This window comes from Bombina bombina, chromosome 9, assembly GCF_027579735.1.
Source record: "Bombina bombina isolate aBomBom1 chromosome 9, aBomBom1.pri, whole genome shotgun sequence".
NCBI lineage: Eukaryota > Metazoa > Chordata > Amphibia > Anura > Bombinatoridae > Bombina > Bombina bombina.
This window is the reverse complement of record NC_069507.1, coordinates 271,382,688-271,402,500: the sequence shown is the minus strand read 5'-3', so window position 1 is coordinate 271,402,500 and position 19,813 is coordinate 271,382,688. Positions and strand designations below refer to the sequence as shown.

The following is a 19,813-nucleotide window of genomic DNA, read 5'->3' as shown; positions in this document are numbered from 1 at the left end:
CGATTGCGCTCAAGCAATTGCGTTGACTTAAGGCTAATAATACCAGCCGTATACCCAATGAGCTCTAACACCCACGATAAACCCCTTAGTGTTTTGTATTTTATACCACTTTACAATTCAGATTAAATTTTATTATAATTAAACTTTGCACTTTCTATTTTGTATTTTATATTGTATACAGCAGTGCATTTAGGATTGTGATTTTACAAATTCTGATTATGCCTTTACAGTTTCTGTGTAACTTTAAATCATTAGTCTCATACTTTGTATCTTTATGTGTATCTATCACAAATTAGATTGCACCTTTCACGTATTTTATTTAAATTAAAACTGAACTGTCAGCTTCAGTTTCCCATAGAGCATCATTACTTTCTAGGGGCCACATAATCAAACATTCTCTAGTTTGTAGAAAATAATCATGTAGACTTCACAGGGGCTGAATGCAATGTATTTTCTAAGAAATTGGAAGGAACCTGGAAATCTCAGAGAGATGAGCACTGCCTCTGGATATAAAATTTCACATGGGAGAGAGAAGGTAACTGAGAACCCCTGGGTATGATATAAAGGCTCAGTTTGCATTAATTCCAAATTAAACTGAAATGTTTACATGACAACCTGCATACAGCTGGCGAGACAAATCAGTGAGACCTTGCTTGTGTAAACTGCTTAAAAATGTTCACAAGACTTGTGAGAGAGCTTCAGTCTTCAGACATATCCTAGGAACTCCCCTGTTCAGCCCAGTGAACTGCCCTGTCCCTCCCACTTTCTAAAACTGTCAGTTTTAGTTTGCAATGCAGCAAATACAAGGTGCAATGTAATTTGTAAAAGCTACACAGAAATATACAAAGTGTGATACTAATTTGTAAAAGTAACACAGAAACTTTCATGAAACCCACTTTTTTCTTTCATGATTCAGATAGAGCAGCAATTTTAAACAACTTTCTAATTTACTCCTATTTTCAATTTTATTTGCTCTCTTGGAATCTTTATTTGAAAAAGCAGGAATGTAAGCTTAAGAGTCAGCCCATTTTTGGTTCAGCACCTGGGTAGCGCTTACTGATTGGTAACTAAATGTAGCGCTACCCAGGTTCTGAACCAAAAATGGGCTGACTCCTAGTTACAATCCTGCTTTTTCAAATAAAGATACCAAGAGAACAAAGAAAAATTGATACATAATTGTACTGATAATATGAGTAAATTACTAAGTTGCTTAAAACTGCTTCTTTATGTGAATCATGAAAGGAAAAATTTGGGGTTTAAATAACTTTCAATGCATTAAAGGGACACTGTACCTAAATTTTTTCTTTTGTGATTCAGATAGAGCATGACATTTTAAGCAACTTTCTAATTTACTCCTATTATCAAATTTTCTTCATTCTCTTGGTATCTTTATTTGAAATGCAAGAAAGTAAGTTTAGATGCCGGCCCATTTTTGGTGATCAACCTGGGTTGTTCTTGCTGATTGGTGGATAAACTCATCCACCAATAAAAAAATGCTATCCAGAGTTCTGAATAAAAAAACAAGCTTAGATGTCTTCTTTTTAAAATAAAGATAGCAAGAGAACGAAGAAAAATTGATAATAGGAATAAATTAGAAAGTGGCTTAAAATTGCATGCTCTATCTCAGTGATTTTTAACCTTTTATTTGCCGTGGCACACTTTTTTACATTAAAAAATCCTGTGGCACACCACCATCCCAAAATTTAAAAAAAATCACACATTGTAGCCTAATACAGCATATATATATACACATACAAACACACACATACTGTATGTATTGTGCTGTTATGCCATGCCTACTAAAAAATACCCCTGCACTGGGAGTAAAAAACAAGCAAAGTTTAAAAAATATGTCACACTGTTGTCAGTCTGCCGTGGCACACCTGAGGATCTCTCACGGCACACTAGTGTGCCACGGCACACTGGTTGAAAAACACTGCTCTATCTGAATCATGAAAGAAAAAATGTGGGTTCAGTGTCCCTTTAATACTGAAAGGACCCAATCTGCAATTTATAGTAATATAAAATACCAAGCACAAAGTGTAAGTGTAACAAAACTCATTTAGTGCTTTATTGCACTGGACTTGTCTCTTCTTCACATAAATGAGAGAGATCACACCGTGCTAGAGAGTTCCGCACTTTTTCTTTTGAAAATTCAGTGAGTTCAGCCTTCGTGAACTCTGAACTACAATTCTCTCCAAGCTGGAGAATATTTAAATATCAGGGCCTCAGTGATGAGTTCGTAAGTATCATTGGCTGTTATAAGAGAGTGATGGGCAGTAGTAATATTTATGTATGGATGTAAAATAAATTGTCTTTTTCTACCCATGCTTTAATATAGCAAGAGGGAGGAGAGAGAGAGCAAAAGAGAGGGGGAGAGAGAGAGCAAAAGAGAGGGGGGAGAGAGAGAGAGAGCAAAAATGGGGGAGAGAGAGAGCAAAAGAGAGGGGGAGAGAGAGAGCAAAAGAGAGGGGGAGAGAGAGAGCAAAAGAGAGGGGGAGAGAGAGAGAGAGAGAGAGAGAAAGAGAGGGGGAGAGAGAGAGAGAGAGAGAGGGGGGGGAGAGAGAGAGAGAGAGAGAGAGAGAAAGAGAGGGGGAGAGAGAGAGAGAGAGAGAGAGAGAGAGAGAGAGCAAAAGAGAGGGAGAGAGAGAGAGAGAGAGAGAGAGAGAGAGAGAGAAAGAGAGGGGGAGAGAGAGAGAGAGAAAGAGAGGGGGAGAGAGAGAGGGGGAGAGAGAGAGAGAGAGAGAGAGAGAGAGAGAGAGAAAGAGAGGGGGAGAGAGAGAGAGAGAGAGAGAGAGAGAGCAAAAGAGAGGGGGAGAGAGAGAGAGAGAGAGAGAGAGAGGGGGAGAGAGAGAGAGAGAGAGAGAGAAAGAGAGGGGGAGAGAGAGAGAGAGAGAGAGAGAGAGAGAGAGAGCAAAAGAGAGGGAGAGAGAGAGCACAGAAGAGAGAGAGCAAAAGAGAGGGGAGGACTAGTAGATAATATATTGTACTAAAATGCAATCACAAATATGTATAAATATGTTTTTATTAATAATAGAACATATTCTGCTATGTGAAGAACATTAAAATGTGAAATATTAATATTTGATGTTGGATTAATGCACTTGTTAGACTGCAATGGAGCACAAAAAGTGGAAAACAAAACCTATGAAGTAATACATTAACGGGGTCGCGATTTTCGAAGTTTAGCTTTTTGCACTTGTCGTTTAAGCGAAAAATTTTACTTTCAGCTTGCAATAGACCTGCAACCCGACAAGCACAAAAAAACGTACTTCTAGTGGAGTTAACATGCGAGTGGGAGTGATAAATAGCGCTCTACGCGTAATCTAGCCCTTACTATGGTTTAAAACATTATAAGAAGCCAATGGTAAATGTCTTCTACACTGGAGGTTGGTCTGGTTTCTGGTGCAGTCTCTGATCTTTATCTACAAAGAAACGAATGCGGTAAGCAAGTTCTACATGTTTGCAGTGGTTCTACTGCAGTTTTCCTCTTGTGTATATACAAGAGGCTAAGCACAGGTTACAGACAAAGTTTCCGCACTATAGATAAGATTCCTGCAAACAATATAACAATATAATGTAATATATATATATTGTATATAATGTTACCGGTTTGTCCTGGTTTGTACACAGCTTTGTCAGTCTGGATCAGAGTTTTGTGCCTTTCTGTCATCAGTAGAACTTTGCTTTGTTTATTAATATGCTCTCCTGATGTCCGGATGGTGACATCTATAAAAGCCACTTCATCTTGACTAGAGGATGGTGGAGGTACCTGATGAGCACACAGAAGGTTACTTGGTGACAAACATTTTATGGGAGACAGATAAGTGGATTTAAAGGGACATTAAACAGATTGAGATTGTAATGTAAAATGTTTCACTATCAGTACTTAAAAAAACTTTGCAATATACTTTATTTTGTCTCATTTTCATGTAATTTAACTCTGAAAATGGTTAGTTTTCTAACTGTTTCCCCTGCTGAAGAAAATTAGGGACAGATATAAAACAGACAATAAAAGAGACTGTGCAAACAAAGATGTGTGTAACTATTACATTCAGAGAATCTTAACGCAATAAAACTTATGCCAATAATACAAAAATGTAGTTATGTTTTAATTGTTAAGGGCCAGTTTACTAGTGAAGCGCTATTTAGTGCTTTCGCTAGAGCGCTAATTGCGCTAGAAGTAAACTTTTTGTGCGTATCAGTTTGCGGTTAATATTATGAGTTGAAAGTAAAAAGTTATCGCTCTCGTGCTAAAGTACTGTCTGTGTGTAACCATGTAATACAGGTACTGTGTCTGTAGAGGTATCTGGTACTGTCTGTGTGTAACAATGTAATACAGGTACCGTGTCTGTAGAGGTATGTGGTACTGTTTGTGTGTAAACAAGTAATACAGGTACTGTGTCTGTAGAGGTATTTGGTACTGTCTGTGTGTAACCATGTCATACAGGTACTGTGTCTGTAGAGGTATGAGGTACGGTCTGTGTGTAACCATGTCATACAGGTACTGTGTCTGTAGAGGTATGAGGTACTGTCTGTGTGTAACCATGTCATACAGGTACTGTGTCTGTAGAGGTATGAGGTACGGTCTGTGTGTAACCATGTCATACAGGTACTGTGTCTGTAGAGGTTTGTGGTACTGTCTGTGTGTAACCATGTAATACAGGTACTGTGTCTGTAGAGGTATGAGGTACTGTCTGTGTGTAACAATGTAATACAGGTACCGTGTCTGTAGAGGTATGAGGTACTGTCTGTGTGTAACCATGTAATACAGGTACCGTGTCTGTAGAGGTATGAGGTACTGTCTGTGTGTAACCATGTAATACAGGTACCGTGTCTGTAGAGGTATGAGGTACTGCCTGTGTGTAACCATGTAATACAGGTACTGTGTCTGTAGAGGTATGTGGTACTGTTTGTGTGTAACCATGTAATACAGGTACCGCGTCTGTAGAGGTATGAGGTACAGCCTGTGTGTAACCATGTAATACAGGTACCGTGTCTGTAGAGGTATGAGGTACTGCCTGTGTGTAACCATGTAATAACGGCACCGTGTCTGTAGAGGTATGAGGTACTGTCTGTGTGTAACCATGTAATACAGGTAACATGTCTGTAGAGGTATGAGGTACTGTCTGTGTGTAACCATGTAATACAGGTACTGTGTCTGTAGAGGTATGAGGTACTGTCTGTGTGTAACCATGTAATACAGGTACTGTGTCTGTAGAGGTATGAGGTACTGTCTGTGTGTAACCATGTAATACAGGTACCGTGTCTGTAGACGTATCTGGTACTGTCTGTGTGTAACCATGTAATACAGGTACCGTGTCTGTAGAGGTATGAGGTAATGTCTGTGTGTAACCATGTAATACAGGTACTGTGTCTGTAGAGGTATGAGGTACTGTCTGTGTGTAACCATGTAATACAGGTGCTGTGTCTGTAGAGGTGTCTGCTACTGTCTGTGTGTAACCATGTAATACAGGTACCGTGTCTGTAGAGGTATGAGGTACTGTCTGTGTGTAACCATGTAATACAGGTACTGTGTCTGTAGAGGTATGATGTACTGTCTGTGTGTAACCATGTAATACAGGTACTGTGTCTGTAGAGGTATGAGGTACTGTCTGTGTGTAACCATGTAATACAGGTACCGTGTCTGTAGAGGTATGAGGTACTGTCTGTGTGTAACCATATAATACAGGTACTGTGTCTGTAGAGGTATGAGGTACTGTCTGTGTGTAACCATGTAATACAGGTGCCGTGTCTGTAGAGGTATGAGGTACTGTCTGTGTGTAACCATGTAATACAGGTACCGTGTCTGTAGAGGTATGAGGTACTGTCTGTGTGTAACCATGTAATACAGGTGCCGTGTCTGTAGACGTATCTGGTACTATCTGTGTGTAACCATGTAATACAGGTACCGTGTCTGTAGAGGTATGAGGTACTGTCTGTGTGTAACCATGTAATACAGGTACCGTGTCTGTAGAGGTATGAGGTACTGTCTGTGTGTAACCATGTAATACAGGTGCCGTGTCTGTAGAGGTATGAGGTACTGTCTGTGTGTAACCATGTAATACAGGTACCGTGTCTGTAGAGGTATGAGGTACTTTCTGTGTGTAACCATGTAATACAGGTACCGTGTCTGTAGAGGTATGTGGTACTGTTTGTGTGTAAACAAGTAATACAGGTACTGTGTCTGTAGAGGTATTTGGTACTGTCTGTGTGTAACCATGTCATACAGGTACTGTGTCTGTAGAGGTATGAGGTACGGTCTGTGTGTAACCATGTCTTACAGGTACTGTGTCTGTAGAGGTTTGAGGTACTGTCTGTGTGTAACCATGTAATACAGGTGCTGTGTCTGTAGAGGTATGAGGTACTGTCTGTGTGTAACAATGTAATACAGGTACCGTGTCTGTAGAGGTATGAGGTACTGTCTGTGTGTAACCATGTAATACAGGTACCGTGTCTGTAGAGGTATGAGGTACTGTCTGTGTGTAACCATGTAATACAGGTACCGTGTCTATAGAGGTATGAGGTACTGTCTGTGTGTAACCATGTAATACAGGTACTGTGTCTGTAGAGGTATGAGGTACTGTCTGTGTGTAACCATGTAATACAGGTACCGTGTCTGTAGAGGTATGAGGTACTGTCTGTGTGTAACCATGTAATACAGGTACAGTGTCTGTAGAGGTATGTGGTACTGTCTGTGTGTAACCATGTAATACAGGTACTGTGTCTGTAGAGGTATGTGGTACTGTCTGTGTGTAACCATGTAATACAGGTACTGTGTCTGTAGAGGTATGTGGTACTGTCTGTGTGTAACCATGTAATACAGGTGCCGTGTCTGTAGACGTATCTGGTACTGTCTGTGTGTAACCATGTAATACAGGTACTGTGTCTGTAGAGGTATGTGGTACTGTCTGTGTGTAACCATGTAATACAGGTGCTGTGTCTGTAGAGGTATGAGGTACTGTCTGTGTGTAACCATGTAATACAGGTACAGTGTCTGTAGAGGTATGAGGTACTGTCTGTGTGTAACCATGTAATACAGGTACTGTGTCTGTAGAGGTATGAGGTACTGTCTGTGTGTAACAATGTAATACAGGTACCGTGTCTGTAGAGGTATGATGTACTGTCTGTGTGTAACCATGTAATACAGGTACTGTGTCTGTAGAGGTATGAGGTACTGTCTGTGTGTAACCATGTAATACAGGTACCGTGTCTGTAGTGGTACTGTCTGTGTGTAACCATGTAATACAGGTACCGTGTCTGTAGAGGTATGAGGTACTGTCTGTGTGTAACCATGTAATACAGGTACCGTGTCTGTAGAGGTATGAGGTACTGTCTGTGTGTAACCATGTAATACAGGTACTGTGTCTGTAGAGGTATGATGTACTGTCTGTGTGTAACCATGTAATACAGGTACCGTGTCTATAGAGGTATGTAGTACTGTCTGTGTGTAACCATTTAATACAGGTACCGTGTCTGTAGAGGTATGAGGTACTGTCTGTGTGTAACCATGTAATACAGGTACTGTGTCTGTAGAGGTATGAGGTACTGTCTGTGTGTAACCATGTAATACAGGTACTGTGTCTGTAGAGGTATGAGGTACTGTCTGTGTGTAGCCATGTAATACAGGTACCGTGTCTGTAGAGGTATCTGGTACTGTCTGTGTGTAACCATGTAATACAGGTGCCGTGTCTGTAGAGGTATGAGGTACTGTCTGTGTGTAACCATGTAATACAGGTACCGTGTCTGTAGAGGTATGAGGTACTGTCTGTGTGTAACCATGTAATACAGGTACAGTGTCTGTAGAGGTATGTGGTACTGTCTGTGTGTAACCATGTAATACAGGTACTGTGTCTGTAGAGGTATGTGGTACTGTCTGTGTGTAACCATGTAATACAGGTGCCGTGTCTGTAGACGTATCTGGTACTATCTGTGTGTAACCATGTAATACAGGTACTGTGTCTGTAGAGGTATGTAGCACTGTCTGTGTGTAACCATGTAATACAGGTACCGTGTCTGTAGAGGTATGTGGTACTGTCTGTGTGTAACCATGTCATACAGGTACTGTGTCTGTAGAGGTATGTGGTACTGTCTGTGTGTAACCATGTCATACAGGTACTGTGTCTGTAGAGGTATGAGGTACTGTCTGTGTGTAACCATGTAATACAGGTACTGTGTCTGTAGAGGTATGTGGTACTGTCTGTGTGTAACCATGTCATACAGGTACTGTGTCTGTAGAGGTATGTAGCACTGTCTGTGTGTAACCATGTAATACAGGTACCGTGTCTGTAGAGGTATCTGGTACTGTCTGTGTGTAACCATGTAATACAGGTACCGTGTCTGTAGAGGTATGAGGTACTGTCTGTGTGTAACCATGTAATACAGGTACTGTGTCTGTAGAGGTATGAGGTACTGTCTGTGTGTAACCATGTAATACAGGTACCGTGTCTGTAGAGGTATGAGGTACTGTCTGTGTGTAACCATGTAATACAGGTAACATGTCTGTAGAGGTATGAGGTACTGTCTGTGTGTAACCATGTAATACAGGTACTGTGTCTGTAGAGGTATGAGGTACTGTCTGTGTGTAACCATGTAATACAGGTACCGTGTCTGTAGAGGTATGAGGTACTGTCTGTGTGTAACCATGTAATACAGGTACAGTGTCTGTAGAGGTATGTGGTACTGTCTGTGTGTAACCATGTAATACAGGTACCGTGTCTGTAGAGGTATGAGGTACTGTCTGTGTGTAACCATGTAATACAGGTACTGTGTCTGTAGAGGTATGTGGTACTGTCTGTGTGTAACCATGTAATACAGGTGCCGTGTCTGTAGACGTATCTGGTACTGTCTGTGTGTAACCATGTAATACAGGTACTGTGTCTGTAGAGGTATGTGGTACTGTCTGTGTGTAACCATGTAATACAGGTGCTGTGTCTGTAGAGGTATGAGGTACTGTCTGTGTGTAACCATGTAATACAGGTACAGTGTCTGTAGAGGTATGAGGTACTGTCTGTGTGTAACCATGTAATACAGGTACTGTGTCTGTAGAGGTATGAGGTACTGTCTGTGTGTAACAATGTAATACAGGTACCGTGTCTGTAGAGGTATGATGTACTGTCTGTGTGTAACCATGTAATACAGGTACTGTGTCTGTAGAGGTATGAGGTACTGTCTGTGTGTAACCATGTAATACAGGTACCGTGTCTGTAGTGGTACTGTCTGTGTGTAACCATGTAATACAGGTACCGTGTCTGTAGAGGTATGAGGTACTGTCTGTGTGTAACCATGTAATACAGGTACCGTGTCTGTAGAGGTATGAGGTACTGTCTGTGTGTAACCATGTAATACAGGTACTGTGTCTGTAGAGGTATGATGTACTGTCTGTGTGTAACCATGTAATACAGGTACCGTGTCTATAGAGGTATGTAGTACTGTCTGTGTGTAACCATTTAATACAGGTACCGTGTCTGTAGAGGTATGAGGTACTGTCTGTGTGTAACCATGTAATACAGGTACTGTGTCTGTAGAGGTATGAGGTACTGTCTGTGTGTAACCATGTAATACAGGTACTGTGTCTGTAGAGGTATGAGGTACTGTCTGTGTGTAGCCATGTAATACAGGTACTGTGTCTGTAGAGGTATGTAGCACTGTCTGTGTGTAACCATGTAATACAGGTACTGTGTCTGTAGAGGTATGTGGTACTGTCTGTGTGTAACCATGTCATACAGGTACTGTGTCTGTAGAGGTATGTGGTACTGTCTGTGTGTAACCATGTCATACAGGTACTGTGTCTGTAGAGGTATGTAGCACTGTCTGTGTGTAACCATGTAATACAGGTACCTTGTCTGTAGAGGTATGTGGTACTGTCTGTGTGTAACCATGTCATACAGGTACTGTGTCTGTAGAGGTATGTAGCACTGTCTGTGTGTAACCATGTAATACAGGTACAGTGTCTGTAGAGGTATCTGGTACTGTCTGTGTGTAACCATGTAATACAGGTACCGTGTCTGTAGAGGTATGAGGTACTGTCTGTGTGTAACCATGTAATACAGGTACCGTGTCTGTAGAGGTATGAGGTACTGTCTGTGTGTAACCATGTAATACAGGTACCGTGTCTGTAGAGGTATGAGGTACTGTCTGTGTGTAACCATGTAATACAGGTAACATGTCTGTAGAGGTATGAGGTACTGTCTGTGTGTAACCATGTAATACAGGTACTGTGTCTGTAGAGGTATGTAGCACTGTCTGTGTGTAACCATGTAATACAGGTACCATGTCTGTAGAGGTATCTGGTACTGTCTGTGTGTAACCATGTAATACAGGTACCGTGTCTGTAGAGGTATGAGGTACTGTCTGTGTGTAACCATGTAATACAGGTACCGTGTCTGTAGAGGTATGAGGTACTGTCTGTGTGTAACCATGTCATACAGGTACTGTGTCTGTAGAGGTATGAGGTACTACCTGTGTGTAACCATGTAATACAGGTGCCGTGTCTGTAGAGGTATGAGGTACTGTCTGTGTGTAACCATGTAATACAGGTACCTTGTCTATAGAGGTATGAGGTACTGTCTGTGTGTAACCATGTAATACAGGTACCGTGTCTGTAGAGGTATGAGGTACTGTCTGTGTGTAACCATGTAATACAGGTACTGTGTCTGTAGAGGTATGTAGCACTGTCTGTGTGTAACCATGTAATACAGGTACCGTGTCTGTAGAGGTATCTGGTACTGTCTGTGTGTAACCATGTAATACAGGTACCGTGTCTGTAGAGGTATGAGGTACTGTCTGTGTGTAACCATGTAATACAGGTACCGTGTCTGTAGAGGTATGAGGTACTGTCTGTGTGTAACCATGTCATACAGGTACTGTGTCTGTAGAGGTATGAGGTACTACCTGTGTGTAACCATGTAATACAGGTGCCGTGTCTGTAGAGGTATGAGGTACTGTCTGTGTGTAACCATGTAATACAGGTACCTTGTCTATAGAGGTATGAGGTACTGTCTGTGTGTAACCATGTAATACAGGTACCGTGTCTGTAGAGGTATGAGGTACTGTCTGTGTGTAACCATGTAATACAGGTACCGTGTCTGTAGAGGTATCTGGTACTGTCTGTGTGTAACCATGTAATACAGGTACCGTGTCTGTAGAGGTATGAGGTACGGTCTGTGTGTAACCATGTAATACAGGTACTGTGTCTGTAGAGGTATGAGGTACAGCCTGTGTGTAACCATGTAATACAGGTACCGTGTCTGTAGATGTATGAGGTACTGCCTGTGTGTAACCATATAATACAGGTACAGTGTCTGTAGAGGTATCTGGTACTGTCTTTGTGTTACCATGTAATACAGGCACCGTGTCTGTAGAGGTATGAGGTACTGCCTGTGTGTAACCATGTAATACAGGCACTGTGTCTGTAGAGGTATGAGGTACTGTCTGTGTGTAACCATGTAATACAGGTACCGTGTCTGTAGAGGTATGAGGTACTGCCTGTGTGTAACCATGTAATACAGGTACCGTGTCTATAGAGGTATGAGTTACTGTCTATATGTAACCATGTAATACAGGCACCGTGTCTGTAGAGGTATGAGGTACTGTCTGTGTGTAACCATGTAATACAGGTACCGTGTCTGTAGAGGTATAAGGTACTGTCTGTGTGTAACCATGTAATACAGGTACCGTGCTTCTTTGCCCTATGACGTGCAGCGCAAGCTGGGATACGCATGGGATCACCTGAGGTACCTGAAACGATTCACAGTTAAAGAGCGGCTCCTGCTGGAAGCTTCTCTCTATGAGAGTCGTGTTCCTATTCTTATTTTGGAGGGTGACTTGTATTGTTCCCGCTTCCTTCGCTCCCTCCAGGTGTAAACACGCCAGCTCAGGTCCAGGGAAGCGAATTTGAGAGGGAAATATCACGGCATAGTGTCTGAGGGTGAATCACAAAGCATTAGTTTTACAGGGTGCTGATTATTACTGGGGAACAAAAAGGATGCTGGCAGGGGGTACGTGTGTATTAGAGGCGCTCAGATTAATGTAGACGGACTGCTTAGTCACAGCAAATCACAGAGTATTAGAGGGGCACAGATCATGTGAGGGGTGAGCAGAGAACGTGCTAGTGGGGGCAGTCGTGTTTCTGAGGGTAGGGCTCAGGGGTCCTAGAATCACCCACACTCATTACAGTAGACCATTTTCACTGGTGCCAGCTAGTGCTTTATTTACATGCCCAGTGCCCTGCACAGCGTCAGGAAAAAGTAAAGAGGGGAGTATGGGGTATTATTATTATTATTGATTTATAAAGCGCCAACAGATTCCGCAGCGCTGCCCATGGGTTCAAGGATAAAAGTACAACGGAGAAACAATACAATAAAAGACAAAATTTGACAGGTACAAAATTTGACAGACAAATACAGGGGGAATTGAGGGCCCTATTCCCATGGGAACTTACAATCTAGATGGTTAATATAGTATTACACCTCCAAATGCTTTGGGTTAGAACCACCCCTTAGTACAGCACACAGTATGTGAGTGTCAGTAGGTAGGTGAGTACAGCACACAGTATGTGAGTGTCAGTAGGTAGGTGAGTACAGCACACAGTATGTTAGTGTCAGTAGGTAGGTGAGTACAGCACACAGTATGTGAGTGTCAGTAGGTAGGTGAGTACAGCACACAGCATGTGAGGGTCAGTAGGTTGGTGAGTACAGCACACAGCATGTGAGTGTCAGTAGGTAGGTGAGTACAGCACACAGCATGTGAGGGTCAGTAGGTAGGTGAGTACAGCACACAGTATGTGAGTGTCAGTAGGTAGGCGAGTACAGCACACAGTATGTGAGTGTCAGTAGGTAGGTGAGTACAGCACACAGTATGTGAGTGTCGGTAGGTGAGTACAGCACACAGTATGTGAGGGTCAGTAGGTAGGTGAGTACAGCACACAGCATGTGAGTATCAGTAGGTAGGTGAGTACAGCACACAGTATGTGAGTGTCAGTAGGTAGGTGAGTACAGCACACAGCATGTGAGAGTCAGTAGGTAGGTGAGTACAGCACACACTATGTGAGTGTAAGTAGGTAGGTGAGTACAGCACCCAGCATGTGAGTCTCAGTAGGTAGGTGAGTACAGCACACAGCATGTGAGGGTCACTAGGTAGGTGAGTACAGCACACAGTATGTGAGTGTCAGTAGGTAGGTGAGTACAGTACACAGCATGTGAGAGTCAGTAGGTAGGTGATGAGTACAGCACACAGTATGTGAGTGTCAGTAGGTAGGTGAGTACAGCACACAGCATGTCAGGGTCAGTAGGTAGGTGAGTACAGCACACAGTATGTGAGTGTCAGTAAGTAGGTGAGTACAGCACACAGTATGTGAGTGTCAGTAGGTAGGTGAGTACAGCACACAGCATGTGAGAGTCAGTAGGTACGTGAGTACAGCACACAGTATGTGAGTGTCAGTAGGTAGGTGAGTACAGCACACAGCATGTGAGGGTCAGTAGGTAGGTGAGTACAGCACACAGTATGTGAGTGTCAGTAGGTAGGTGAGTACAGCACACAGCATGTGAGGGTCAGTAGGTTGGTGAGTACAGCACACAGCATGTGAGTGTCAGTAGGTAGGTGAGTACAGCACACAGCATGTGAGGGTCAGTAGGTAGGTGAGTACAGCACACAGTATGTGAGTGTCAGTAGGTAGGTGAGTACAGCACACAGTATGTGAGTGTCAGTAGGTAGGTGAGTACAGCACACAGTATGAGGTACAAAATTTGACAGACAAATACAGGGGGAATTGAGGGCCCTATTCCCATGGGAACTTACAATCTAGATGGTTAATATAGTATTACACCTCCAAATGCTTTGGGTTAGAACCACCCCTTAGTACAGCACACAGTATGTGAGTGTCAGTAGGTAGGTGAGTACAGCACACAGTATGTGAGTGTCAGTAGGTAGGTGAGTACAGCACACAGTATGTTAGTGTCAGTAGGTAGGTGAGTACAGCACACAGTATGTGAGTGTCAGTAGGTAGGTGAGTACAGCACACAGCATGTGAGGGTCAGTAGGTTGGTGAGTACAGCACACAGCATGTGAGTCTCAGTAGGTAGGTGAGTACAGCACACAGCATGTGAGGGTCAGTAGGTAGGTGAGTACAGCACACAGTATGTGAGTGTCAGTAGGTAGGTGAGTACAGCACACAGTATGTGAGTGTCAGTAGGTAGGTGAGTACAGCACACAGTATGTGAGTGTCGGTAGGTGAGTACAGCACACAGTATGTGAGGGTCAGTAGGTTGGTGAGTACAGCACACAGCATGTGAGTATCAGTAGGTAGGTAAGTACAGCACACAGTATGTGAGTGTCAGTAGGTAGGTGAGTACAGCACACAGCATGTGAGAGTCAGTAGGTAGGTGAGTACAGCACACACTATGTGAGTGTAAGTAGGTAGGTGAGTACAGCACACAGCATGTGAGTCTCAGTAGGTAGGTGAGTACAGCACACAGCATGTGAGTATCACTAGGTAGGTGAGTACAGCACACAGTATGTGAGTGTCAGTAGGTAGGTGAGTACAGTACACAGCATGTGAGAGTCAGTAGGTAGGTGATGAGTACAGCACACAGTATGTGAGTGTCAGTAGGTAGGTGAGTACAGCACACAGCATGTCAGGGTCAGTAGGTAGGTGAGTACAGCACACAGTATGTGAGTGTCAGTAAGTAGGTGAGTACAGCACACAGTATGTGAGTGTCAGTAGGTAGGTGAGTACAGCACACAGCATGTGAGAGTCAGTAGGTACGTGAGTACAGCACACAGTATGTGAGTGTCAGTAGGTAGGTGAGTACAGCACACAGTATGTGAGTGTCAGTAGGTACGTGAGTACAGCACACAGTATGTGAGTGTCAGTAGGTAGGTGAGTACAGCACACAGTATGTGAGTGTCAGTAGGTACGTGAGTACAGCACACAGCATGTGAGAGTCAGTAGGTAGGTGAGTACAGCACACAGTATGCGAGTGTCAGTAGGTAGGTGAGTACAGCACACAGCATGTGAGAGTCAGTAGGTAGGTGAGTACAGCACACAGTATGTGAGTGTCAGTAGGTAGGTGAGTAAAGCACACAGCATGTGAGGGTCAGTAGGTAGGTGAGTACAGCACACAGTATGTGAGGCTCAGTAGGTAGGTGAGTACAGCACACAGCATGTGAGGGTCAGTAGGTAGGTGAGTACAGCACACAGCATGTGAGGATCAGTAGGTAGGTGAGTACAGCACACAGCATGTGAGGGTCAGTAGGTAGGCGAGTACAGCACACAGCATGTGAGGGTCAGTAGGTAGGTGAGTACAGCACACAGCATGTGAGGGTCAGTAGATAGTTGAGTACAGCACACAGCATGTAAAGTCAGTAGGTGAGTACAGCATGTGAGTGTCAGTAGGTAGGTAAGTACAGCACACAGCATGTGGTGGTCAGTAGGTAGGTAAGTACAGCACACAGCATGTAAGGGTCAGTTGGTAGGTGAGAACAGCACACAGCATGTGAGGGTCAGTAGGTAGTTGAGTACAGCACACAGTATGTGAGGGTCAGTAGGTAGGTAAGTACAGCACACAGCATGTAAGTGTCAGTAGGTAGGTGAGTACAGCACACAGCATGTGAGGGTCAGTAGGTAGGTGAGTACAGCACACAGTATGTGAGGGTCAGTAGGTAGGTGAGTACTGCAGACAGTATGTGAGGGTCAGTAGGTAGGTGAGTACAGCACACAGCATGTGAGGGTCAGTAGGTAGGTGAGTACAGCACACAGCATGTAAGAATCAGTAGGTAGTTGAGTACAGCACACAGCATGTGAGTGTAAGTAGGTAGTTGAGTACAGCACACAGCATGTGAGAGTCAGTAGGTAGGTGAGTACAGCACACAGTATGTGAGTGTCAGTAGGTAGGTGAGTACAGAACACAGCATGTGAGGGTCAGTAAGTAGGTGAGTACAGCACACAGTATGTGAGTGTCAGTAGGTAGGTGAGTACAGCACACAGCATGTGAGTCTCAGTAGGTAGGTGAGTACAGCACACAGCATGTGAGGGTCACTAGGTAGGTGAGTACAGCACACAGTATGTGAGGGTCAGTAGGTAGGTGAGTACAGCACACAGCATGTGAGGGTCAGTAGGTAGGTGAGTACAGCACACAGCATATAAAGTCAGTAGGTGAGTACAGCATGTGAGTGTCAGTAGGTAGGTAAGTACAGCACACAGCATGTAAGGGTCAGTTGGTAGGTGAGTAAAGCACACAGCATGTGAGGGTCAGTAGGTAGGTGAGTACAGCACACAGTATGTGAGGGTCAGTAGGTAGGTAAGTACAGCACACAGCATGTAAGTGTCAGTAGGTAGGTGAGTACAGCACACAGCATGTGAGGGTCAGTGGGTAGGTGAGTACAGCACACAGCATGTGAGGGTCAGTAGGTAGGTGAGTACAGCACACAGCATGTGAGGGTCAGTAGGTAGGTGATTACAGCACACAGCATGTGAGGGTCAGTAGGTAGGTGAGTACAGCACACAGCATGTAAGAATCAGTAGGTAGTTGAGTACAGCACACAGCATGTGAGTGTAAGTAGGTAATTGAGTACAGCACACAGCATGTGAGAGTCAGTAGGTAGGTGAGTACAGCACACAGTATGTGAGTGTCAGTAGGTAGGTGAGTACAGCACACAGCATGTGAGGGTCAGTAAGTAGGTGAGTACAGCACACAGTATGTGAGTGTCAGTAGGTAGGTGAGTACAGCACACAGCATGTGAGTTTCAGTAGGTAGGTGAGTACAGCACACAGCATGTGAGGGTCACTAGGTAGGTGAGTACAGCACACAGTATGTGAGGGTCAGTAGGTAGGTGAGTACAGCACACAGCATGTGAGGGTCAGTAGGTAGGTGAGTACAGCACACAGCATATAAAGTCAGTAGGTGAGTACAGCATGTGAGTGTCAGTAGGTAGGTAAGTACAGCACACAACATGTAAGGGTCAGTTGGTAGGTGAGTAAAGCACACAGCATGTGAGGGTCAGTAGGTAGGTGAGTACAGCACACAGTATGTGAGGGTCAGTAGGTAGGTAAGTACAGCACACAGCATGTAAGTGTCAGTAGGTAGGTGAGTAAAGCACACAGCATGTGAGGGTCAGTAGGTAGGTGAGTACAGCACACAGCATGTGAGGATCAGTAGGTAGGTGAGTACAGCACACAGTATGTTAGTGTCAGTAGGTAGGTGAGTACAGCACACAGTATGTGAGTGTCAGTAGGTAGGTGAGTACAGCACACAGCATGTGAGGGTCAGTAGGTTGGTGAGTACAGCACACAGCATGTAAGTGTCAGTAGGTAGGTGAGTAAAGCACACAGCATGTGAGGGTCAGTAGGTAGGTGAGTACAGCACACAGCATGTGAGGATCAGTAGGTAGGTGAGTACAGCACACAGCATGTGAGGGTCAGTAGGTAGGTGAGTACAGCACACAGCATGTGAGGGTCAGTAGGTAGATGAGTACAGCACACAGCATGTGAGGGTCAGTAGGTAGGTGAGTACAGCACACAGCATGTGAGGGTCAGTAGGTAGGTGAGTACAGCACACAGTATGTAAGTGTCAGTAGGTAGGTGAGTACAGCACACAGCATGTGAGGGTCAGTAGGTAGGTGAGTACAGCACACAACATGTAAGGGTCAGTTGGTAGGTGAGTAAAGCACACAGCATGTGAGGGTCAGTAGGTAGGTGAGTACAGCACACAGTATGTGAGGGTCAGTAGGTAGGTAAGTACAGCACACAGCATGTAAGTGTCAGTAGGTAGGTGAGTAAAGCACACAGCATGTGAGGGTCAGTAGGTAGGTGAGTACAGCACACAGCATGTGAGGATCAGTAGGTAGGTGAGTACAGCACACAGTATGTTAGTGTCAGTAGGTAGGTGAGTACAGCACACAGTATGTGAGTGTCAGTAGGTAGGTGAGTACAGCACACAGCATGTGAGGGTCAGTAGGTTGGTGAGTACAGCACACAGTATGTTAGTGTCAGTAGGTAGGTGAGTACAGCACACAGTATGTGAGGGTCAGTAGGTAGGTGAGTACAGCACACAGCATGTGAGGGTCAGTAGGTAGGTGAGTACAGCACACAGCATGTGAGGGTCAGTAGGTAGATGAGTACAGCACACAGCATGTGAGGGTCAGTAGGTAGGTGAGTACAGCACACAGCATGTGAGGGTCAGTAGGTAGGTGAGTACAGCACACAGTATGTAAGTGTCAGTAGGTAGGTGAGTACAGCACACAGCATGTGAGGGTCAGTAGGTAGGTGAGTACAGCACACAGCATGTGAGGGTCAGTAGGTAGGCGAGTACAGCACACAGCATGTGAGGGTCAGTAGGTAGGCGAGTACAGCACACAGCATGTGAGGGTCAGTAGGTAGGTGAGTACAGCACACAGCATGTGAGGGTCAGTAGGTAGATGAGTACAGCACACAGCATGTGAGGGTCAGTAGGTAGGTGAGTACAGCACACAGCATGTAAGTGTCAGTAGGTAGTTAAGTACAGCACACAGCATGTAAGTGTCAGTAGGTAGGTGAGTACAGCACACAGCATGTAAGTGTCAGTAGGTAGGTGAGTACAGCACACAGTATGTGAGGGTCAGTAGGTAGGTAAGTACAGCACACAGCATGTAAGTGTCAGTAGGTAGGTGAGTACAGCACACAGCATGTGAGGGTCAGTAGGTAGGTGAGTACAGCACACAGCATGTGAGGGTCAGTAGGTAGGTGAGTAAGACTCATGTAACAGTAATGAAGGGATCACACAACATGTAGAAATATTAAACAAGAGGATAATTATAGAATATAATATGTCACACACACAATATACAAGGAGCATTAGAGCAAACTCACAGTTCTGCCTGTAGTGTCCCTAAGAGCTGCAGTAGGATCACCCCCACATACAGAGCTTGGGGTAACATTGTGTCCTTGGAGCAGTTGCTGTCTGTAGGTTCTCTCCCTGTCAGTCTGTGTCAGAGGACTGGGCACAATGATTCTTAGATTAGCTGCTCACCCACTCGCTCACACTTAGTCACAACAAAATATGGACACTGACCATAGCAGGACAAATATTTGCTGAGCTGTGATTGGTCAGGTCAAGGTTTGTTGGGTTTTTGGGTTGTGTGGGGGAATTGTCAAGAAACAGATGTGTATGTTTTGGCATTGAAAGAGATTTGCACAGAGTGATAATACAAGTTTGCTCTCTGTCCAAATGGGTCAGGGTTAATCAGTTTAGCAAACTGTGCAGTCTTGCTATATCAGCATTAATCAAACTTAATTATTTCCAGTGAAATCTGGTTTAAATGTCACAAATGAAGTCACAGCCATTGGGTTATGCACTGTGCCCACCTGTAAAGTAATTACAGAGGGTCAGCTTGCCGGGCACTTATGTTCCCTTACACCAGTAAAGGGTAACAAGTACTTACTGGCTGGGTCACAGAGCTTCTCAGCTGTACAACATCATGGGCTAATTAACAAGTGCAGTGCAATTTAGTGCTCCAGCGTTAACATCACTAGACGGAGGGTTTTTTCGCATGTCGATTTGTGCTTTTATTACGAGCTGAAAGTATAAAGTTGGACTTTCGCAACTGCGTAAACATATTCTCACATAGACTTCAATGGAGCGCAGAAATGGAAAATAGACTGACATCCATACTTGCAAGCAACCCAATCACTTTATTCAAGAGCGCTAAACCCAACATGAAATATGAATATTTCACATTCCAATATTCTTGGCATAGAAGAATATGATCTATATTCTTTTAAATAAATATTTATCTATATCTCTGATTAAAAAAAAATAATAATAATATAATATATATA

General features: G+C 43.8%; 1 protein-coding gene across 1 annotated transcript in view; it reads right to left on the bottom strand.

Moving 5' to 3' along the window:
* The window catches only part of LOC128640317 (alpha-2-macroglobulin), a gene marked incomplete in the record, with an annotated part of 664,962 nt that extends 645,946 nt beyond the window's left edge, over nucleotides 1-19,016 (bottom strand). The window contains 2 exon segments of the mRNA XM_053692808.1: nucleotides 11,733-11,923; nucleotides 18,845-19,016. Of these exon segments, the coding sequence (XP_053548783.1) occupies nucleotides 11,733-11,923; nucleotides 18,845-18,912 (259 nt within the window).
* Between the last annotated feature and the right edge of the window lie 797 nt (nucleotides 19,017-19,813).